The sequence below is a fragment of the Echiichthys vipera genome (assembly GCF_963691815.1).
Source record: "Echiichthys vipera genome assembly, chromosome: 7".
In the NCBI taxonomy this organism is placed as follows: domain Eukaryota; kingdom Metazoa; phylum Chordata; class Actinopteri; order Perciformes; family Trachinidae; genus Echiichthys; species Echiichthys vipera.
The window spans coordinates 3,641,639-3,666,202 of record NC_139832.1 but is presented as its reverse complement, the minus strand read 5'-3'; the positions used below and the strand labels follow the sequence as shown (position 1 = coordinate 3,666,202).

Below are 24,564 nucleotides of genomic sequence, written 5' to 3'. Positions count from 1 at the left end.
TATATATATTTTTAAATATACTATATATATATATTTTTATATACTATATATATATTTTTTAAATATACTATATATATATTTTTTAAATATACTATATATTTTTTTTTAATATACTATATATATATATTTTTATATACTATATATATATTTTTAATATACTATATATATTTTTTTGAATATACTATATATACATTTTTTTTAATATACTATATATATATATTTTAATATACTATATATATTTTTTAAATATACTATATATATATATTTTTATATACTATATATATATTTTTAAAATATACTATATATATTTTTATATACTATATATATATTTTTTAAATATACTATATATTTTTTTTTAATATACTATATATATATATTTTTATATACTATATATATATTTTTAATATACTATATATTTTTTTTTAATATACTATATATACATTTTTTTTAATATACTATATATATATATTTTTATATACTATATATATATTTTTAATATACTATATATATTTTTTATATATTATATATGTCTATTTTTAATATACTATATATAGATTTTTAATATACTATATATATATTTTTATTATACTATATATATATTTTTATTATACTATATATATATTTTTATTATACTATATATATATTTTTAATATACTATATACATATTTTTAATATACTATATATATTTTTTTATTATACTATATATATATTTTTATTATACTATATATATATTTTTAATATACTATATACATATTTTTAATATACTATATATATTTTTTTAATATACTATATATTTTTTAATATACTAAATTGTTTTTTTACGTAACTTTTTTCGACATAAACATTCAGTTTTTTCTTTTGCTTTTTATGATTTTTTCGACATACTAATTTTTATACATATAATAGTTCGACAAACTATACTATGAGTTGTTATTAAGATGTTTAATATTGTCTGAAAAACTCTGGAGCTCTGAGATGGAAAAGTGTGTTTGAACCTGGAATCAGGTAAACGGTTAAACGTCGTGTTTTAAACCCAAATGAATCTATTTATTCTGTGGGAACATGCGATTGGATAAACATCGTGCACGCACCTGACGATGGCCTGTGTGTTGTTTGGGACCACGGGGCAGGACAGGAAGAGCTGCGGGCCGAGCAGGGCCTCGTGGGTCCCCAGACGGGACAGACACGCGTTGAGCCGCTGCCAGACCTGGCTCACCCACAACACCGAGCGCTCCATGAGGCCGTCAGGGGACCAGACTCCGGTCCCCGTCTGCAGGAGGAAGAGATTCAAGTCATGTTCTGAACTTGAACTAAGAGAGAAACGGAGGCTCAAGGCGCTTTACAGAGTCCAGGTTCAATTGATTCACACAGACGTACACGGTGGAGGTGGTGAACTACGCAGTAGTCACAGCTGCCCTGGGGCAGACTGACGGAAGTGTGGCAGCCAATCAGCGCCTCCGACCACCTCCTCAAACATACAGCAGTCACACACATTCACACGAGGCAAGGTGGGTGAAGTGTCTGGCCCAAGGACACAACGACCATGACACAGGTAGGGCATGGCGGGGATCGAACCGCCTACAGACATTGGCCGACAGCCACAGTTGCCCTGTAATAGTTGAATCAATTAAAACGGCTCGCGATGTTCGTCTACGTTCATTCATTCATTCATCTTCAGCCTCTTGTCCCTGTCGGGGTCGTGGGGGGCTGGAGCCGATCCCAGCTGACATCGGGCGTGAGGCCGGGTCCACCCTGGACAGGACGCCAGTCTATCACAGGACACATAGAGACGAACAGAGACAGACAACCATTCACACCTACGGGTGATTTAGAGTCATCAATGAACCGAACACCTGCACGTCTTTGGACTGTGGGAGGAAACCGGAGAACCCGGAGAAAACCCACGCAGACACGGGGACAACATGCAAACACCACACAAAAGGGCCCCAGCCAGGATTCGAACCAGGAACCCTCTTGTTGTAAGGCAACAGTGCTAACCACAACACCACCATGAAACTTTTTGTCACAGAGTCGATCGAAAAGTGTAAATATCAGTGACAGGAAACTGCAGATTATTTGGCATCATTCACGTTAGCAACCGGAGAAAATTGGGGGTGTGCTTTTGCACGTCACTGCTCGGTACCGTCTCCTGCCGTCTCTCTGACCCTCTCGCTGACCTTATGGAGCAGCTTCCTGCGGAGGTGTCTTCCCAGAAGGCCGTGCAGAGGCTCCTGATCCCAGCGCAGCGTCACCCAGCGGAAATGTTGCTGCAGGCGGAGCTCTGACCCCTGCAGGCGGGGCTTCGACAGCGTCGCAATCAGGAAGCTGCCTTCACAGAAGTGGTGAGGACCTGAGGGATGAAAACATGAATAAATACATAAATAAATATATAAGAGGGGCAGTAAAACAATTATTTGGTCTGTTTAATAAGACGGCACATCTGACAACCGGGCCCAGTTGCAGTAGCTCAGTCCAAAGGTGACTCGGCCGGGAACTGGAGGGTATTTTTTAACATTTCCCTAAAATTTAAAAATAAAAGCTAAGTGAACATTAGCTTTAGTAACAGCTGCTGAAGTCCCATAGTTACGTCACATAGACACTTTAAACTGCAGGTTAGGGCGCACTCACACTGTCCATCCGTACCGTGCCCCAGGACGTTTCACGGCTAAAGTCTGGTTCCTTTGACCAGTGTGAGTGCAACCGTACCGCGTCTAGGAGCGGCACGGTTGCCGGCCACGGCCCGTTTGGGAGAGGTGGGCTTTAGTAAAGCTTGTTTGCACATGTACGAGCACGAGCATGCACACGTGTACGAGCACGAGGCCTACGGCGGTTCTGAGGTCATTTCCTGTGCGCCTGTTGGGACGTAGAAAAAAGAAGGAGGGACCATGCGCGGACATTTCAAACAATGGCGGTGAAAGGTTCACGTTGGTGTGATGCGGAGGTGGAGTGTTTACTGCAGATTTGGTCGATGAAAAGATTCAAAAACAGTCGACAAGACGCACAAAAACTCCGAGGTCTACGGAAAGATCTGGAAACAAAGCCACGCATCGCCATGACGTCATCAATGCGTGTGACGTGTTACGGCGTGATGACGTATAGGCAGCAAGAAGCATTCGCCGAGGCCCAGGTAGTGTGAGTACAAACGGGCCTGGAGGGGGGGACAAGGACCCTAAAGCACGGGGCACGGTACGGAGGCACAGTGTGAGTGCGCCCTTAGAGTCTTACCGGTGTTGAGAACCAGCGGTGGAGCAGAGCCCCGGTTTGTCCAGGCTGTGCAGAGGTCTCCCAGCAGGCCTGTGAGGGAGGAAGCCTTCTCCAGCCCCTCCAGCAGCACCACCACACAGCGACCCATGTGACCGACCCTCGACCCCGACGACGCCGCCACTGGCACCAGAAACCCTGAGGCAGGAAGAGCCGACAGTGAGGTTTCAGTCGTGTTGTGACGGTCATGAGGGCAAAGTGTGCACGCTGTAAACTGTTTTCAGCAGCATGATTGAGCACGTTTAGAAATAAAATAAAATAATCATCGTTTCATGTTTGTTTCTGGAATGATGTCACTTCCTGTTGCACTGTGTGTGCTCGTGTGTGTCACCAGTTGGTGTCATTACTGCACTGATTCATGCTGAACAGGCTCTTTTATGGCTTATCTTTTGGACACAATATATAATATAATATACTTGATTCAGTCTAAAACTGTCATAATTTGTTGAAAAAAGTCAAAAAAGTCTCATAGTTATGAGAAAAGATGTCTTTTTTTCGACGAACTAAACCATGAATTATTTTTTGAATATACTATATATATTTTTTTTAATTTATATATTTATTTTGTTTATTTATTTATATATTTTTTATTTATTTATGTATTTTGTATTTATTTATATATATATTTTTATTTATATGTTTTTATTTTTATATATATATCTTTTCATTTATATATATTTTTTTATTTATATATTTTTTATTTATATATAAATAAAGAAAGAAATCTGACTCAGGAAATGAGAAAATTAGTAGGTTGTTGTAAAATATTATAAAAAGCTAAGAGTACAGTATGTTGGAAAAACAGTAAAACAGAATAAAGTTTATCAAAAGTAAAGATAAGTCCCGGTGTAGTACGTAGGAAAACAAAGTCACAGTGTTATGGAAGGGTCTTTCATCACCATGGAAAAGACAAATGAGACACCTCGTCATGATGACATCATAAGTATGAGACGTTTGACTGATTTATATATTATATTATATATTTATAAAGGCTCTGCTCGGACTGATGTAAGCATCTTTAGACGGATTATATTCTGACTTTATTGGACAAACTTTGTCTTTTTAGGGCTTTTTTTTTGGACACATTTTTATTTACTTTTTTCAACAAGTTATGCTGTGACTGTTTTAGGCAGGCTGTCCTATGATATATGAAATATATAAATATATATATATGATATAAAAATGATTAAATCAGTCATAGGATAGCCTGTCTGAAACAACCATTGCATAATTTGTTTAAAAAAAGGTGAAAAAAAATAAAATAAATATATATATATATTTATTATCATGTGTCCAAAAAAATAAGCCATAAAAGTTAAAGTATAGTTTGTTGAAAAAGTTAATATGTCCAAAAATGATTCAATCAGTCGTAGCATAGCCTTTATAAAACAGTCATGGCATCATTTGATATAAAAAAGCCAAGAAAAGTGTGTCCAAACAATAAGTTTAAAAAAAGAAGTCATAGTATAATTTGTCGAAAAAAGACAAAATATGATATGTTCAAAAAATGCCTGATTCAGTCATTTTAGCCTGTCTAAAGCAGTCTGATTAAAAAAGTCACGGAAATGTGTGTCCAAAAAATAATAATAATAAGTATTTAATGTCGAAAAACATTGAAAATGTAAAAATATAACATGTCCAAATAGTGGTTTAAATCAGTGACAGCATCATTTGTTCAAATAGTCAAAAAAAGAAGAAAATATATACTATATATATATATATATATATATATATATATGTCCTTGTGTGTCCGAAAAATAAGCCGTAATAAAAGTCATAGTATTTAATGTTGAAAAATAAAATAAGTTGGATCCCAAAGTATTAAATAAAAATGAATTAAAAGCTTTTATTGTGAATTAGAGGACAATGAATGAACGTCATGCACTCACAAACAATGCCTATTAAACTGTGTGTGTGTGTGTGTGTGTGCGCGTGTGTGTGTGTGTGTGTGTGTGTGTGTGCGTGACCCTACCACAGGTGATGAAAGCGTCCAGCAGCTGCTCTCTGGTCAGGCTCTCGTCCACCTCCACCCTCACCACGTCACAGCCGAGCCCCCCCCTCTCCTGCTTGGACTGATGGAGAGAGAGAGAGAGAGAGAGAGAGAGAGAGAGAGAGAGAGGGGGGGGGGGGGGAGAGACAGAGAGAGAGAGAGACAGAGAGAGAGAGAGGGAGAGGGAGAGAGACAGAGAGAGAGAGAGAGAGAGAGAGAGAGAGACAGAGAGAGGGAGAGAGACAGAGAGAGAGAGAGAGAGAGAGAGAGAGAGAGAGAGAGAGAGACAGAGAGAGGGAGAGAGAGACAGAGAGAGAGAGAGAGGGAGAGAGGGGGGGAGGGAGAGAGAGAGAGAGGGGGAGAGAGGGAGAGAGAGAGAGAGAGAGAGAGAGAAGAAGAGAGAGACGAGAGAGACAGAGAGAGAGAGAGAGAGAGAGAGAGAGAGAGAGAAAGAGAGAGAGAGACAGAGAGAGAGAGAGACAGACAGAGAGAGAGAGGGAGAGAGGGGGGGAGAGAGGGAGAGAGAGACAGAGAGAGAGAGAGAGACAGAGGGGGGAGAGAGAGAGAGAGAGAGGGGGAGAGAGAGAGAGAGAGAGAGAGGGAGAGAGAGAGAGGGGGGGAAAGAGGGAGAGAGAGAGAGGGGGAGAGAGGGGGGAGAGAGAGACAGAGAGAGACAGAGAGAGAGAGAGAGAGAGAGAGGAGGAGAAGACGGAGAGGTAAGAAGGGAGCACGTTGTCATGGAAACAAAGGATATCTTCTTCTTCTTCTACGCGCAGAGAGAAAAGCAGCAGAGGCTTTTCCAGAAACGAGAGGAAACACCACATTTTACACTTTTTACTTTCTGCAGCTTGTCTTTTCATTGCATACTAATTTTTTAATTTACATATTTATTTCTAATGTGTAAATAAAATGAAAACTAAACAATGAGAATAAAGCTGAATAATTTGATCACTGTAGGTAAACACAAAAACACACATACAAGAATAATTTAAGCAAAACTTATTTTTAAACTTATCTTATAAATCAACAGTCAATAAACAGTCAATAAATAATTAAACAGTAAATAAACAGTATTTAAAATAAACAGTAAATATTTAAATAAACATTAAATAAACAAAAGTAAATAAATAAAAAAGTAAATTAACAGTGAATACATAAAATAGTAAATAAACAGTAAATAAATTAAATAGTAAATAAACAGTAAATAAATAAAATAGTAAATAAATAAAAAAGTAAACAAACAGTAAATAAATAAAATACTAAATAAATTAAATAGTAAATTAACAATAAATAAATAAAATAGTAAATAAACAGTAAATAACTAAATAAACAGTAAATAAATAAATAAACAGTAAATAAATAAAACAGTAAATAAATAAAATAGTAAATAAATAAAATAGTAAATAAACAGTAAATAACTAAATAAACAGTAAATAAATAAATAAACAGTAAATAAATAAAATAGTAAATAAATAAAATAGTAAATAAACAGTAAGCCCCTGTGATAGTTCAACATATTCAATTGTCTCACTGCTTTTAAATGTAAATGGGAGTACTGCTGGTTAACTAAAGATGTAGTGAACATGAGAAATGTAAATGCTCCGTCGTGGAAGGTCACGGCGGCCTGAACGAGTGTGTGTGAACCCGGCTGGACGTACCTTGATGCAGCGAGCGACCACGTTGGCGATGTACTCCTGACAGCTGCCCTCCAGCCCGTGGAAGATGAGGTTCCCGTACTGCTCCACCTGCACAGGGCACATGCATGACTTTATCAATCAACTGATGAATAAGAGACACAATGGTTCCTCTCTCCACCGCGGATTTAACGTTACATTAGGCGAAGCACATCGGCCCGCGGCTGACACAAGCGCGTACTACACTCGTTCTCCTCACACCGCAACTCAATTTCTCTCCCACGGTTGTTGTTTCTTCTGACTCTCGGCTGCTCCTGGTGTTGTCGACGCCTCTCGGGCTCATACTTTTATGGTTGTGGCCCATCATACGCACGCGAGGACACATTTCTGACCTCTTCTGCATCAAAACTAGTCTCATTATACGTGCTCACGATCGTTTCACTCCCTTATCCGTACGTCACACCTGGTTGGTCGTTTGTGAACAGAGACGACTCCAGATGTCGTTCTAATGTCTATTCATGCACGTTTTATTCAAAGTATAGTTTCTACATCATTCATCCACAGGGCTCTCTAACCTGCAAGTTGCACAGATGTAGACAATTTTGTCTTTTCTTCTTTTGGTGCTAAATTTTTGACCATTTACCACTTTAGAGTTGATGAAAAATTGTCAAAAATCCAACATTAAGACGCCCGGACCTTGAGCAACGCCACAGAAAACACACATGGCATAAGCAACTGTATGTCAGAAGGTAATTATTTCCTGTATTCCTTTCCTTTCCTTTACTGCGAGCGTTACTTTTATTTTGAAATACTAGCCGGAAGTAGATCTGGCTACTTTCACACTGACACAGGTTTTTCCACAGAGATGAAAAGTGGCCGGACTTTGGATGATTTAGGGGTTAAATTTTAGTTTGGCTAAGAAGAGCATGTAGCAAATAGCACTGTCGCATCACAGCAAGAGGGTTCCTGGTTTGAATCCCGACTGGGGCCCTTCTGTGTGGAGTTTGCATGTTGTCCCCGTGTCTGCGTGGGTTTTCTCCGGGTTCTCCGGTTTCCTCCCACAGTCCAAAGACGTGCAGGTGTTCGGTTCATTGATGACTCTAAATCACCCGTAGGTGTGAATGGTTGTCTGTCTCTGTTCGTCTCTATGTGTCCTGTGATAGACTGGCGTCCTGTCCAGGGTGGACCCCGCCTCACGCCCGATGTCAGCTGGGATCGGCTCCAGCGACCCCGACAGGGACAAGCAGTTGAAGATGAATGAATGGAGGAGAGAATGAACTGTTTTGTCTGGATAATGATGACGGCACAATGAGCTGTCCTAAACAGTGTCTTTAACAGGTTCACCCGGTCATTCGTCATTAATCGATCAGCTGATCTTCAGAAATCAGCAATAGAAAACCCAAAATACTTGTTGCTAACCTTCCTCCTCATCATCTTCTCTGAAATAAAACACTTAACTGACTCAGCGCTGAATACTACACATGTACTGATGAATAATAGGATATCTGCAGCCCAGACTTCTGCGCGCTGTGAGACGTATTTCATCGTCAGACCGGAGTCACTGTGGATGAACTCCTCATCTCACTGTCAAACAACATGAAGTCCCTCATGAAGGAGTGGGGATCTGAAACGTTAGCAGCACGCGGACGCTGCCGGAGGAGAGACTCTGAGCTGTGAGACGCTGCGGGTTCTCAGCGTGTGTGTGTCACTGATGTGTCTTTGCTCTTATTGCTCCTGTCAGATGTAAAAAATTGGTGATCTCCATTTTCCTTCCACCTTTTTCTTCTCACCCCCTGACGCAGCCAGCAGGGGGCGGTGTGGCTGCAGCACGGTGTGATCCTCTTCCTTTCATCCGTCCATCACTTCATCTCTCTGCATGTCTTTACCTTTCTCTTGCTGCGGTCTTCTGGCTTCCTCCCTATTTTTCCACGTCTTACTCATCTAATCCCTCGCAGTCCTTTGTGTGTGTGTGTGCGTGTGTGTGTGTGTGTGTGTGTGTGTGTGTGTGTGTGCGTACCAGGCGGACGTAGTTGTGCAGCAGCGGCAGGGGGAAGAGGTATTCCAGAGCCAACTCATCGAGACACGACTCAGACAGACCTGTCAAAAACACACACACACACAATAAATCCTTCAATCAGCTCCGGTTTTTACACGCCGAGCGTCAGTGAACTGACACACACACACACACCCACACACCCACACACACACACACACACACACACACACACACACACACACACACACAAACACACACACACACACACACACACACACACACACACCCACACACAGCTGCAAACCTCAAGGTTTCCCACAATATTCAACAGCTGTTCATCCCCAGATGGTTTTCAGCTCCAGATAATATAATATAATATAAGTCAGTTAAAGTTATAATCCATTATATTTCCATCTATTTAATTCTCTTTTATGTTCCTCTCTATCACAGACTGAGTTAAAACCATGGTGATTGATCATGTGACCCACTAATGAAAGCACTTGTTGCCTCTCTGCGGAGTTGTCACGTCCGTGTGTCTGTGGAGACGTTCCCTCTCTACACAGACATACGACGCCGTGTTAGCGACGCTGCTGACAGCTGTTGGTCTGCAGCTGGAGCTCGTCACTGCCGGTTATGCTGCGTTCACTTGTTATCTGAATTTGGGAACTTCCAACTCCTGAGCGAGGCTCGTAGTAAGGGCAGAGGTGTGACGGTGGGCTGTAAACATAGACTGTAAAAACGAACGTAGTCTCTCTGTTGAGGTTCGTTCTCTAAACTCGATCCAGTCGTCCTCGCCTACAGGAGTCTCCATCTTGTCAGACTTTGACTCCGCCTCATTTCCTCTTACAAAAAAACGGCATGTATGTGACGTTAGGGGGAGGGGCGTACGTCCATCTGGCTGACGTTTACCTCCGAGGAGAAGTGAGGGCCAGAGGCTACCTGTCACTCAAGAGGCCACGCCCCTAATTATTCATCAACGTTAACCTCCAATAAAATAAAAACTAGCCCCTCCCCCTCAGTGTTGTCATGGAGATATGAGCTAAACACACAGACTAGAATGTTCTTTTGTCCTTAAACAGGTTTAATGATGCTGTGTAAACGGCCTGTTTAACATGGGGCTCAATGAGAAACTGCTCTGTTATGAAACCTGCCCCTAGTGGACACTCAGAGAACTGCAGTTTTTGGCACTTCCTGATTGGATCAACCAGGAAGTCGCCGTGGTGGCGGCTCGGTGGTGTTAACCCAACTCAGGATGAGATTAACAAAACCTCACAGAATCATTAAAAACACGCTACCACAATAAAAGCTTTTACATATTTCCTTTCTTGTCCTTCTTTTATTTTGGAGAGCCTGTTTTGTCTTCCCGTTTGATCAAAATGAATAATTAGGACTCTGATTATTAATGAAAATACTGATTCTTTCAAAGTGTTCTGGCTTCAGTGATCCCTCCTGCGGTGTGACTCAGATCCTGGTGCATCTCTGCCCACGCTACAAACGCGTCCAAACGGATTTGTAAAGAGCCTTTCATCCACCAAATGGCAGCTCTGATGCTGGGTTTTGGATCAGAACGCCGGTTCATACCTTTGAGGCGGACGGTGACGCACTGGCTGAGCGGCTTCCTGACCAGGTCCCAGGGGGAGAAAGGCAGCTCCTGATCCGGCGACCACTCAGTGTCTCCTGGAAGAGCAGAGCAAAGATGGAGACGGTTAAACACACTGCACTGTTAGTGTGCACACAACGGGACAGAGTGTAAAGCAAACAGGAAAGAGAAACACTGGGACATGTGAAAGAACGCTGCTGGCTTACACAAACACATAAATATGGTATATGCATAAATGATATTCACCACAATGCATCATTGATCTGCGTGTCCTGTATAAATTAAGCACAGAATGTTCTTCTTCTGAAGGAAACGCTGCAGAGATGCAACATTAACACACATCCTATTCTTCTTCTGTTATATCTCATCTCATCTCATCTCATCTTCAGCCTCTTATCCGGGGTCGGGTCGCGGGGGCAGCAGCTTTAGCAGGGGACCCCAAACTTCCCTTTCCCGGGCCACATTAACCAGCTCTAACTGGGGGATCCTGAGGCGTTCCCAGGCCAGTGTGGAGATCTAATCTCTCCACCTGGTCCTGGGTCTTCCCCGAGGCCTCCTCCCAGCTGGACGTGCCTGGAACACCTCCCTAGGGAGGCGCCCAGGGTTCATCCTTACTAGATGATCCTGAACCACCTCAACTGTTATATATGTTTGTTTATTCATTCATTCATCTTCAGCCTCTTGTCCCTGTCGGGGTCGCTGGAGCCGATCCCAGCTGACATTGGGCATCAGTCATCATAAAAACAATAACTCTAAAAATATCACAGTTTAAACTCAAGCAGTAAATAGAGACAGAAATGGCTTAAGCTCTCTCCCACGACTGCTGTTTCTTCTGACTCGGCTGTTCCTGGTGTTGCGGACGCCTCTCAGGGCGCACTCACACTGTCCATCCGTACCGTGCCCCAGGACGTTTCACAGCTAAAGTCTGTTTCCTTTGACCAGTGTGAGTGCAACCGTACCGCGTCTAGGAGCGGCATGTTTGCCGGTCATGGCCCGTTTGGGAGAGGTGGGCTTTTGTAAAGCACGTTTGCACATGTACGAGCACGAGCGTGCGCACGTGTACGAGCACGAGGCCTACGGCAGCTCTGAGGTCATTTCCTGTGCGCCTGTTGGGACGTAGAAAAAAGAAGGAGGGACCATGCGCGGACATTTAAAACAATGGCGGTGAAAGGTTCACGTTGGTGTGATGCGGAGGTGGAGTGTTTACTGCAGATTTGGTCGATGAAAAGATTCAAAAACAGTCGACAAGACGCACAAAAACTCTGAGGTCTACGGAAAGATCTGGAAACAAAGCCACGCATCGCCATGACGTCATCAATGCGTGTGACGTGTTACGGCGTGATGACGTATAGGCAGCAAGAAGCATTCTCCGAGGCCCAGGTAGTGTGAGTACAAACGGGCCTGGAGGGGGGGACAAGGACCCTAAAGCACGGGGCACGGGACGGAGGCACAGTGGGAGGGCGCCCTCGGGCTCATACTGTTATGGTTGTGGCCCTTTACAAGATATTAGTAAAGAAAAGAAACAAGGAAAAGAAATGATTCACATTTGTTACCCTTCTTTTTTTGGTTTTCCATTTGAATTAACAGGAAAAAGCGGAACATTTTGTGGTTATTTTTTCCATCTGTATTTACAGGTGCACTCACTGTACGTGCTTCCATCACATGCACAGAACATTAGCAGCTCGCGTTACATTTGATGGATGACATTTAAGTGAACTAGCAAATATTAAATTAAAAGCGTGTTGGTGTAGTTGTCGTCTAGTGGACTCCCATGCGCAGCACGGGGAGCAATTCAGGGTTCAGTGCCTTGCCCAAAGACACTTTGACATGTGGACCGGGGGAGCTGGGAATCAAACCGCCAATCTCTCGAATGGAGGACGACCCACTCGACCACTAAGCCAGTCGCCCCAAATTCATTCTAGTGAAAGAATGAAAGAGGAAACAGTTCTACTCACAAATGTATGTCGTCAAAAAAAAAGTATGTTTTGTATTAAAAGAATGTGTTTAACAAACGTTTGCGTGCAGATTTGCTAACGAGGATACAAAATGTTTATGTTTTTATGAGTGTGTGATAAAGTAAAGTTGGTATAAATGATAATGATCGCAAAACTCCTGTGGAAGCTTCCTGCTGATTGATTCATGTACGACTAACCGACTGCAGGGTTGAGCACGAGTTGGGACGTGTCAAAATCCAATGTGAACACACACACACACACACACACATACACACACACATGCACACACACACATATGAGCGCACACACACACACACAGGGAGGGAAAAGAGAACTACATGCAGACATGTTGGAACAGACGAGACATGCATGCAGACACAAAGCCAGACACCAAAGCGTGTCTGGTGTCTGCAGTTTGATCCCCGTTGACACCTCAGACACACTTTTCCTCCTAAATTGGCATCTTTCTCCCCTCCCTCCATCTCATCCATTATGCAGCTCTCTCTCCTTTGCTTTTGCTTTCTTTCATCATCACCATCTCCAAAACACTCACACACACACACTCACACACACACACACACCAATCTCTTACCGTGTTGATACAGAGGAGTAACGACAGACAAACTGCAGAGACTGACTTTTTTAATAAGTCTGGGACAGACACACACACACACACACACACACACACACACACACACACACACACACACACACGCGCACGTAACTCTAACCCTTAACCGGCCTCTAGTTAGAGAGGAGTACCAGCCTCAAACACACACACACACACACACTTGATCAGCAGTAAAACAGACAAACTTGCACTCTCCACAAAACACATTTATTTATTCAAAAGAAGAAGAAAAAAAGTATTGTGTGTTTGTGTGTGTGTGTGTGTGCGTGTGTGTGTGTGTGTGTGTGAGAAGCTCTGACCATCAGACAATCAAACACGACCTCGTCTGACCGTGCACAACATGAGTATGCTTCATTTTAGGCTTCATTAATCACCTGCTGCTTAAAGGCAAAAGAAAACTAACTTTAGTGTCAACACACAAACACCAGAGCTGCATTCATCATTTTCAGTCATTTTGCATCTTTTTGTTAAGGTTTTGTATCTTTTTGTTGTGATTTTGCATCTTTTGTGGTGGTTTTGAATGTAATTTATGTCATTTTGCATCAATATGTGGTGGTTTTGCATCTATTATCAGTCATTTTGCATCTTTTTGTGGTGATTTTGCATCTTTTTGTGCTGGTTTTGCATCTGCTTTTTAGTCATTTTGCATCTTTTTGTTGTGATTTTGCATAATTTGTCAGTCATTTTACATCTTTTTGTGGTGGTTTTGCATCTATGTTGAGTCATTTTTCATCTGTTTTCAGTCATTTTACGTTCCTATCTTGTCGTTTTGTTTCTCTCTGTGGTCATTTCACATCTATTTGACTTCTTTTGCGTGTCCTAGTCGTCATTTGTGTTCTGTGTGGTCACTTCGGCACGTCTTTGTGGTCCTGTTGTTTATATTAGATGAATGCATGATCCCTCCCCGTCACCATCAGCTTATAAATGAGCTATTTCAATCTTACACAACATTTAACACAATCGGTTGCGTTTAAGAACCGACAGTCCATTAATCTAAGAGTGTGCTGTTTACTCTACATGGACGGGTGCCAGCAACATGAACCTGCAGTTAAACAGAGGGAGAGGCAACCAGAAGGTAATACACCTCTGCCAACACGGTACACCTCATCCTGCTCTTCATCACATTCAGCTGCAGTCAGGAGCTGTAATCCAAGAGGGACACGAGAGGAGCAGCAGATAAAAAGCATGGTGCACATCTACGATCTGTCCTTCCTGAGGTCATTGAGATGGGCGAGGAAGTCAGGGAGGGTACGGAGCGAGAAAGGCGAAAGGAAGGAAAGAGGGAGTTAAATAAAAACACACCTATGAGGATGGAGGCGATGCTGGCGGGACTGAGGCCTAGCGGGGGGCGTTGCAGGTCCTCCCTCGCTGTCTGAGACTCCCCACAGACGGTCTGCAGGTAGGAGGTGAGGGCGCGGCTGAGGGCCGAGCCAAGCTGACACCAACGCATCGACCGGTCCACGGACACTCTGCCCAGCACCAGCCGGCTGCCGGCGACGCCATTCACCTCCTCCTCCAGAGCCTCCACGGGACACATGGGCCCGGATCCTCCCCCTCCTCCCCCTGAACACTGGAGACGCACCAGGACCCGGTACAGGTCTGGAGGAAGAGCAGAGAGAGTAACGTCACAGTCTGGGGTCAAGCAAAGGCGTGGGAAAGATATGAAGTGCCTGAATACGGATGACATCATATTAAATGTAATATAATGCAATATATTCTGTTATAATGCTCCAAAAAATAAACAAACACATTCATTCATTCATCTTCAGCCTCTTGTCCCTCCAGTGTCATTATACGTGCTTACGATCGCTTCACTCCCTTATCCGTACGTCACATCTGGTTGGTCGCTTGTTGACGCGGAAGTGAACAAAGACGACTCCAGGTGTCGTTAAAATGTATATTTATCCATCCGGCTGATCCCAGCTGAGGCAGGGTACATCCGCCAAAGGTAACGAAAAGTCGCGTTATGTTACAGTTTTGCAAATATAATATTTATGTTGAAATATTTAAATGAATGACGAGCAAATAAAATGGCTCTCATTTGTGTATTTGCATTAAAAAGTAATTATTGACTATAACGACCAGATTGACAGTTTTGGCTAAAGTTCTGTCAAAACTTCTGTTTAATCTACAAATATAAATGACGGTGTAACGTTCTGAGTTAATTAAAGTAAAGTCTGACTTCTTATCTTTTAAAACCAAATTACGTTTGAACCATTTTACTTTAACTTTGTCCTTACAGGAGTGGACAGAAGGACGCCAACAACAGTGACAAACACAGCAACGACAAAGTAACAGGACTAAAAAGAGCAACACGCAAATTACGAATTTTTTAAAATAAACAAATAAATAAACACATAAAGCAGGAAAAACAAGCAATGCAACAAAAGCCGTATTTCAAGTAAGAATTCTAGAAAATAAATAAAATCAAAGGGCAGAGTGGTTCGGAAGCAGAATTCGTCTTTAAACACAGCGTGCGCACGTGTACGAGCACGAGGCCTACGGTGGTTCTGAGGTCATTTCCTGTGCACCTGTTGGGACGTAGAAAAAAGAAGGAGGGACCATGCGCGGACATTTAAAACAATGCCGGCGAAAGGTTCACGTTGGTGTGATGCGGAGGTGGAGTGTTTACTGCAGATTTGGTCGATGAAAAGATTCAAAAACAGTCGACAAGACGCACAAAAACTCAGAGGTCTACGGAAAGATCTGGAAACAAAGCCACGCATCGCCATGACGTCATCAATGCGTGTGACGTGTCACGGCGTGATGACGTATAGGCAGCAAGAAGCATTCGCCGAGGCCCAGGTAGAGTGAGTACAAACGGGCCTGGAGGGGGGGACAAGGACCCTAAAGCACGGGGCACGGGACGGAAGGACAGTGTGAGTGCACCCTTAGAGACTTTTCTCAGCTTCTTAGAACTGGATTTAGAAACAGAGCCTAGAGCAGTTTAGCTCCTTATTCAGAGCATCAGGGAAAAGGGAGACATCTGTGCTGGGCCTCATTCAGTCCCATGCATGTGGCTCAGAGTCCAGTTCAGTCAACAGTGTCTGGGTCCGTCTCTGTCCTCTCACGCAGCAGCACTGTTGTTGTCATGTGACGCCGCGGAGTCAGAGGTCGGATGTGGGGCGATGGCGGTTTCTAAAAATACCGTTTTCAGGCTCCGATAACGCCGGCTCCGTGCAGATGGTCGGCAAAAACCATACAAAAGTTGTGTACAGGACAACACGTCTCGATGTGGACGGGCCCTAACACACAGACTGACAAACACACACACACACACACAAAAACACACACACTCACGGAGGTTTTCAAGCAGATCTTTGCAGTCATCAGTGGCCACGTCATGAATAGTGCGGCTGCACTTATCTCTCCTCTCGATGTCCTGTTCACCGTGGCTGCACAGCACCTCCAGACACTCCTACACACACACACACACACACACACACACACACACACACACACACACACACACACACACACACACACACACACACACACACACACACACACACACACACACACACACACACACACACACACACACACACACACACACACACACACACACACACACACACACACACACACACACACACACACACACACACAGAGGGACAGGTTACTTGACCTTTGTCAGTATTAAGCATGTGTACAGTACAGGGTGTGTATCCGTTCTGGATCGATGAGTGTTTGTCTTGGGTAATATTCCGGTCACACGCTCCGCTGCAGTCTAGTCTGGTGTCTCCTGCATTTGTCTAAGTGGGACTTTTACTCCAGCAAGGTCAGCTGTCCCGTTATCCTGCCGCCACGGAGACGGACGGCTGAGGGACGCACATTAGTGCAAGTGTAAGTGCAGAGTCAGAGTCATGAACACACAGGCTAGTGGAAACATTTGAACGTTATATTATAGACTAAAGAATCGCAGCACACACATTGAGATTAAAGCTGCTTCATCATGTTTTGTCCATCAGGCGACAGAAGACAAACAAACGCTTTATAAAGTCAGTGTGATGAATGTGAGGCCGGTATTCTGCTGCCTTTGGTTCGTACGGTGGGATTATCAGACCTGAAGTACACCGAGCAGTCCGGTTCAGTTCAGTGTTACACATTAAAACAGTTATCTTTGTGTTTACATGATCAAGATGTGCATGGTACCAAAGAACTGATTGACTGTTTGCTTTAAGTTGTTTTGCATCTTTTTGTGGTGGTTTTGCATCTATTTTTAGTCATTTTGCACCTTTTTGTGGTGGTTTTGCATCTATTTTTAGTCATTTTGCACCTTTTTGTGGTGGTTTTGCATCTATTTTCAGTCATTTTGCATCTTTTTGTGGTGGTTTTGCATCTATTTTTAGTCATTTTGCACCTTTTTGTGGTGGTTTTGCATCTATTTTTAGTCATTTTGCACCTTTTTGTGGTGGTTTTGCATCTATTTTCAGTCATTTTGCATCTTCTTGTGGTGGTTTTGCATCTATTTTTAGTCATTTTGCACCTTTTTGTGGTGGTTTTGCATCTATTTTTAGTCATTTTGCACCTTTTTGTGGTGGTTTTGCATCTATTTTTAGTCATTTTGCATCTTTTTGTTGTGGTTTTGCATCTATTTTTAGTCATTTTGCATCTTTTTGTGGTGGTTTGCATCTATTTTTAGTCATTTTGCATCTTTTTGTGGTGGTTTTGCATCTATTTTAGTCATTTTGCATATTTTTGTGGTTTTGCATCTATTTTTAGTCATTTTGCATCTTTTTGTGGTGGTTTTGCATCTATTTTCAGTCATTTTGCATCTTTTTGTGGTGGTTTTGCATCTATTTTCAGTCATTTTGCATCTTTTTGTGTTGGTTTTGCATCAACTTTCAGTCATTTTGCAACTTCTTGTGGTGGTTTTGCATCTATTTTTAGTCATTTTGCACCTTTTTGTGGTGGTTTTGCATCTATTTTTAGTCATTTTGCATCTTTTTGTTGTGGTTTTGCATCTATTTTTAGTCATTTTGCATCTTTTTGTGGTGGTTTGCATCTATTTTTAGTCATTTTGCATCTTTTTGTGGTTTTGCATCTATTTTTAGTCATTTTGCATCTTTTTGTGGTGGTTTTGCATCTATTTTAGTCATTTTGCATCTTTTTGTGGTGGTTTTGCATCTATTTTAGTCATTTTGCATATTTTTGTGGTTTTGCATCTATTTTTAGTCATTTTGCATCTTTTTGTGGTGGTTTTGCATCTATTTTCAGTCATTTTGCATCTTTTTGTGGTGGTTTTGCATCTATTTTCAGTCAATTTGCGTCTTTTTGTGTTGGTTTTGCGTCAATTTTCAGTCATTTTGCAACTTCTTGTGGTGGTTTTGCATCTATTTTTAGTCATTTTGCACCTTTTTGTGGTGGTTTTGCATCTATTTTCAGTCATTTTGCATCTTTTTGTGATGGTTTTGCATCTATTTTCAGTCATTTTGCATCTTTTTGTGGTGGTTTTGCATCTATTTTCAGTCATTTTGCATCTTTTTGTGGTGGTTTTGCATCTGTTTTTAGTCATTTTGCATCTTTTTGTGGTGGTTTTGCATCTATTTTCAGTCATTTTGCATCTTTTTGTGGTGGTTTTGCATCTGTTTTTAGTCATTTTGCATCTTTTTGTGGTGGTTTTGCATCTATTTTCAGTCATTTTGCATCTTTTTGTGGTGGTTTTGCATCTATTTTCAGTCATTTTGCATCTTTTTGTGGTGGTTTTGCATCTGTTTTCAGTCATTTTGCATCTTTTTGTGCTGGTTTTGCATCTATTTTTAGACATTTTGAATCTTTTTGTCGTGGTTTTGCATCTGTTTAGGGGTACTGTCCGCGGTGCCTGTCTGTGCAGGTCATGTACGCTTCTAAAGGTCCCGTACCGACAGACTTTGAGGGGCTGCTTAGCTCTGCAGTTTTGCACAGTTTAGAACAGTGGTGACAACCCGTTTTACATGAAATAAAGTCAGTTAATTCATCGTAAATACTGTTTTTTGTATCCATCTGACCCAAAACTACACTCATTTAATTTAATATTGTGTATGTTTGCACTCCTTGCACTTTGTGAACCGTACAGCATTACACATTTATACATGTGCAGTAAAAACCCTCTCATTTATTTAAGCTATTGCCAAGACGTATTGTATTAAGTATTAATAAGTATAGTTTTATCCATCCGTCCGTCCGTCCGTCCTCACCTTGAGGCCCAGGGCAGCAGCCATGTGCGCAGCCGTCCAGCCGTCACTGTTGGCCTGGTTCAGCAGGGCGGCGGGCAGCGCCAGGGCGGTGGGGGGGTCAGGGGTCACAGTGAGGTCACCCTGGGTCGGGTGGCAGAGGAGGAGACGCAGCGTGTCCACGTGTCCTGAGCGCACCGCCGCGTGGAGAGCCGTGCAGCCGTCCTGCAGAGAGATAGAAAAACAAAGGTTATTCATGTCCTTGTGCTCAGAAAACACTTTTGCATTATTCACATTTGTGCAGAGTAGAACTCTGGCTGGAGAGGTGCCAGTTCATCTCCTGGGCACTGCTGTTGAGCAAGGCACTGAACCCCTAACTGCTCGAGGCGCTGATCTATTGTCAGCCCCCTCGCTCTGACATCTCTCCATTAACTGCATGTATATAGGTCCTGTTTGTGCATGTGTGTATTTCGGTGTGTGTGTGTGTGTGTGTGTGTGTGTGTGTGTGTGTGTGTGTGTGTGTGTGTGTGTGTGTGTGTAACCTGAAAAATAACAGAGTGAAAAAATTGGATTTCCCTTGCGGGATAAATAAAAGTATATTCTTCTTCTTCTAATGTTTATTCACATTTTTGATTCGTGAGACGACTATTTATTTTAATCCTTTGGTATTTAACATTTCAGATATTGAACTAATGTGCAAAAAGATTGAATTGGCTATAAAAACACACTAAAAAAGCATTAACCAGGGACTTTTTAAGACTTTTGCTAAATGCTTTTTGATAAAATGAAGAATGTGTCCGACTTGTTGATTCACTTTCTGTTGATTAAAGAACTGTTGCAGCTCCAGTCCACACACACATGCACACACACACACTGGTAAATATGCTGCACGTTTCAATGGTTTCAGCTGATTTACAGACAAATACCCAGAATCCTGGAGCAGAACCATTCATTTTAAGCTGAAGTCCACCTGTGTTTTAGGTCTCCACTCCTTAATAACGTGTTTTCTGCAGCATGCAAACACTGAGTGCTGTTCACAACAAACCAGTGTCTCAACAAAAACTCATCTCATCTTCAGCCTCTTATCCGGGGTCGGGTCTCGGGGGCAGCAGCTTTAGCAGGGGACCCCAAACTTCCCTTTCCCGGGCCACATTAACCAGCTCTAACTGGGGGATCCTGAGGCGTTCCCAGGCCAGTGTGGAGATCTAATCTCTCCACCTGGTCCTGGGTCTTCCCCGAGGCCTCCTCCCAGCTGGACGTGCCTGGAACACCTCCCTAGGGAGGCGCCCAGGGTTCATCCTTACCAGATGATCCTGAACCACCTCAACTGGCTCCTTTCAACGCAAAGGAGCAGCGGCTCTACTCCGAGTTCCTCACGGATGCTGAACTTCTCCCCCTCTCTCTAAAGGAGACTCCAGCCCCCCTCCTGAGGAAACACATTTCACACGCTTGTACCCGCGACCTGGTTCTTTGGGTCCTGACCCAGCTTTCATGACCACAGGTGAGGGTAGGAACCAGGACTGAGCGGTAGATCCAGAGCTTTGCCTTCCTCTGCTCTCTTTTGGTCACAACAGTTCGGTAGAGCGACTGCAGCTCCGCCCCCGCTGCTCCGATTCTCCGGCCAAACTCACGCTCCATCGTCCCCTCACTCGTGAACATGATCCCTTACTACGTACTTGAACTCCTTCACTTGGGGTCAGGACTCATTCCCTACCTGGAGTAAGCAAAAACTGTCTCTTGTTAAGCCTAGTTTTTCTTTCTGTACTGTGCCATTTTACAGTAAAAGTGTCCTTACTGCACAATCACTGTATCCTGCTCACGCCGTTCAGCCATCCTCCCCCTGCGTTACATATCTACATCTGATCCAACACACTGGCCGACATTTGCTGGCGTCTAAAAATACGCGTGTTGCTGAAGAGGTCAGATACGCTTCGGAGTCTCTCTGGCAGCTCCTGTGGCTCCGCGGGGACGCAGCCAGGGCTAAATGTAGAACAAAAAGCAGGTACAGCAACTAAATATATACGGTCTCACCGCATGTTTCCAATGGCAACTGTCCCTATGGTTACCATGGAGACCCAGGAAGCCCATACATCAGTTAGCCTGGATCAAGAAACCTCCCGAGAATACTTATGAGGCGGCAAAGTGTGAAACTGATGTGAAGGGATTAGATTGAGTGGATTTTCCTCATATCTGAATATCAAAGTCAATAATTTCAACTCCAGAATCAAACAGAAGGACCTTCTTGAGGTTGTGAAGCCTGGTTTTCTCATCTATTTTTGGTGGTTTTGCATCTTTTTGAGGTGGTTTTGCATCTTTTTGAGGTGGTTTTGCATCTTTTTGTGGTGGTTTTGCATCTATTTTTGGTAATTTTGCATCTTTTTGTGGTGGTTTTTCATCTTTTTGTGGTCATTTTGCATCTTTTTGTGGTGGTTTTGCATCTTTTTGTGGTGGTTTTGCATCTTTTTGTGGTGGTTTTGCATCTTTTATCAGTCATTTTGTATCTTTTTGAGGAAGTTTTGCATCTATTTTTGGTCATTTTGCATCTTTTTGAGGTGGTTTTGCATCTATTTTTGGTCATTTTGCATCTTTTTGAGGTGGTTTTGCATCTATTTCTAGTCATTTTGCATCTTTTTGTGGTGGTTTTGCATCTATTTTTGGTAATTTTGCATCTTTTTGTGGTGTTTTTTCATCTTTTTGTGGTCATTTTGCATCTTTTTGTGGTGGTTTTGCATCTTTTTGTGGTGGTTTTGCATCTTTTATCAGTCATTTTGTATCTTTTTGAGGAAGTTTTGCATCTATTTTTGGTCGTTTTGCATGTTTTTGTGGTGGTTTTGTACCTTTTTTGTGGTGGTTTTGCATCTATTTTTAGTCATTTTGCATCTTTTTGTGGTGGTTTTGAATCTATTTTTAGTCATTTTGCATCTTTTTGTGATGGTTTTGCATCTTTTTGTGGTGGTTTTGCATCTATTTTTAGAGTCCCTGATGTTTGAATATGATGTAAACAGACATCACAGTGGCAGACGTACCGCGGTGGTGCGCGAGCGATCGGCTCCGGCGTTCAGCAGGACTCGGACGCAGTCCAGCCTTCCCGCCTCGCAGGCCAGGAAGAGGGAGGTCTGTCCCCCCGCCGCCGCCGCATCCACAGCAGCTCCTGCAGACAGCAGCACCTCCACACAGCTGGAGGAGGAAACGTGTACAACACATATATACATAACCCACTTAAAGGAAATGTGTAAGCTTTAAGTCATTCTGCGGCAAATTCCATGTTGAGGGTGCGAAGTACACAAACGGCACTTTTTCCCTGTTCTGCGACGACACGCGGGACAGAACGCATCAGGACAGCGAGAGAGGAGTGCCCGGCATAGAGGGAAGAACACCGAGAAGTGCCTCATATGTAAAGGTAGGATGATGTCTGTGCAGCGTTTGACACCAGAACGCTGTTTTTCGTACAAATACTGAAGCAGAAGTTGTGTGTCGGAGCGCCACTAGTCCCCCAAACGGTCTGCTAACAAGACCACCGTAGAAAACAGTGAACTCCAAGTGTGTGTGTGTGTGTGTGTGTGTGTGTGTGTGTGTGTGTCAGCGTGCCTTTTTGATATCCCTTCTCTATAAATAACGCTGTGATCAAATATTACAACACTGCACATTCCACAGCTGCTTCCTGGGCATCGCACACACACACACACGGAGACCAGGTACACACACACACACACACACACACACACAGAGACCAGGTACGCACACACACACACACACACACACACACAGGGAGACCAGGTACACACACACACGTACACACACACACACACGGAGACCAGGTACGCACACACACACACACACACACACACACACAGAGACCAGGTACGCACACACACACACACGCACAGAGAGACCAGGTACACACACACACACACACACAGAGACCAGGTACGCACACACACACACACACACAGGGAGACCAGGTACACACAGACACACACAGGGAGACCAGGTACACACACACACACACACGTACACACACACACACAGAGACCAGGTACACACACACACACACAGGGAGACCAGGTACACACACACACGTACACACCCACACACACGAAGACCAGGTACACACAGACACACAGACCAGGTACGCACACACACAGGGAGACCAGGTACACACACACACACACACAGGGAGACCAGGTACACACACACACACACACACAGGGAGACCAGGTACACACACACACACACACACACACACAGACCAGGTACGCACACGCAGGGAAACCAGGTACACACACACACACACACACGCAGGGAGACCAGGTACACACAAACACACAGGGAGACCAGGCGAGCGCACACACACGCAGGGAGACCAGGCGCACGCACGCACACACACACACACACACACACACACACAATCATCAGGATCAAGGATCAATCCGTCCGATGAGAAGTGACTGTGTGTGTGTGTGTGTGTGTGTGTGTGTGTGTGTGTGTGTGTGTGTGTGTGTGTGTGTGTGTGTGTGGACGCAGATGTCATCAATTATAAATGACGGGAGAGAAACCACCAATCAGCAGAGATGGAAATCGAACTGCGGGCATTAATGACAGCTGACGGGACGCTCCGGCGGGAAATCACCCTGTGAAGCTTCACGGTCTGAACCGCAGCGCCACAAAAGCCCCCAGTTCAAACCGGTGTGGTGACGGTAGCGAGCAGACACGTTGGCACCGGGACTCGACGGCGCGCTCACCGCCGTTAATCCAGTGTTGCTATTTCACACATGGGGAGGTGCCAGCTGTGCTCAGATACGTGCCGTGACTCAGCGATTAAAAAACACCGTGACGGGATCAGAACGTTTAAAGCTAAAGGTCAGAAATGCAGCCACAGGCGTCCTAATGACACTTAACGCAGGGCTGGGGGAGGTTTTCGCCCCGTGTACCCAACATTGGACGCTGGATGGGCGGGTCCCTAGCAGGTATCAATCCCTCCTCAATCCATCACTGTGTTTACATGCAGTTTGCGTTGAAAGGAGCCAGTTGAGGTGGTTCAGGATCATCTGGTAAGGATGAACCCTGGGCGCCTCCCTAGGGAGGTGTTCCAGGCACGTCCAGCTGGGAGGAGGCCTCGGGGAAGACCCAGGACCAGGTGGAGAGATTATATCTCCACACTGGCCTGGGAACGCCTCAGGATCCCCCAGTTAGAGCTGGTTAATGTGGCCCGGGAAAGGGAAGTTTGGGGCCTGGGATTGTTTAGTCCTGACCCTGGGGACACAGAGCAGACCTGTCCCATGTTTAGTCCTGACTCTGGGGACACAGAGCAGACCTGTCCCATGTTTAGTCCTGACTCTGGG

At 43.5% G+C, this 24,564-nt stretch overlaps 1 protein-coding gene across 1 annotated transcript in view; it reads right to left on the bottom strand.

Annotated features, from left to right (window-relative positions):
- cttnbp2 (cortactin binding protein 2) overlaps positions 1–24,564 on the bottom strand; it is a 106,729-nt gene that overhangs the window by 10,887 nt on the left and 71,278 nt on the right. The window contains exons 7-17 of the mRNA XM_083915961.1: positions 22,249–22,399; positions 19,247–19,447; positions 16,368–16,485; positions 14,370–14,666; positions 10,463–10,558; positions 8,903–8,982; positions 6,910–6,996; positions 5,234–5,333; positions 3,226–3,399; positions 2,178–2,350; positions 1,092–1,270 (exon numbers count right to left, since the gene is read on the bottom strand). Of these exons, the coding sequence (XP_083772087.1) occupies positions 1,092–1,270; positions 2,178–2,350; positions 3,226–3,399; positions 5,234–5,333; positions 6,910–6,996; positions 8,903–8,982; positions 10,463–10,558; positions 14,370–14,666; positions 16,368–16,485; positions 19,247–19,447; positions 22,249–22,399 (1,656 nt within the window). The remainder of the gene's footprint in view (positions 1–1,091; positions 1,271–2,177; positions 2,351–3,225; positions 3,400–5,233; positions 5,334–6,909; positions 6,997–8,902; positions 8,983–10,462; positions 10,559–14,369; positions 14,667–16,367; positions 16,486–19,246; positions 19,448–22,248; positions 22,400–24,564) is intronic.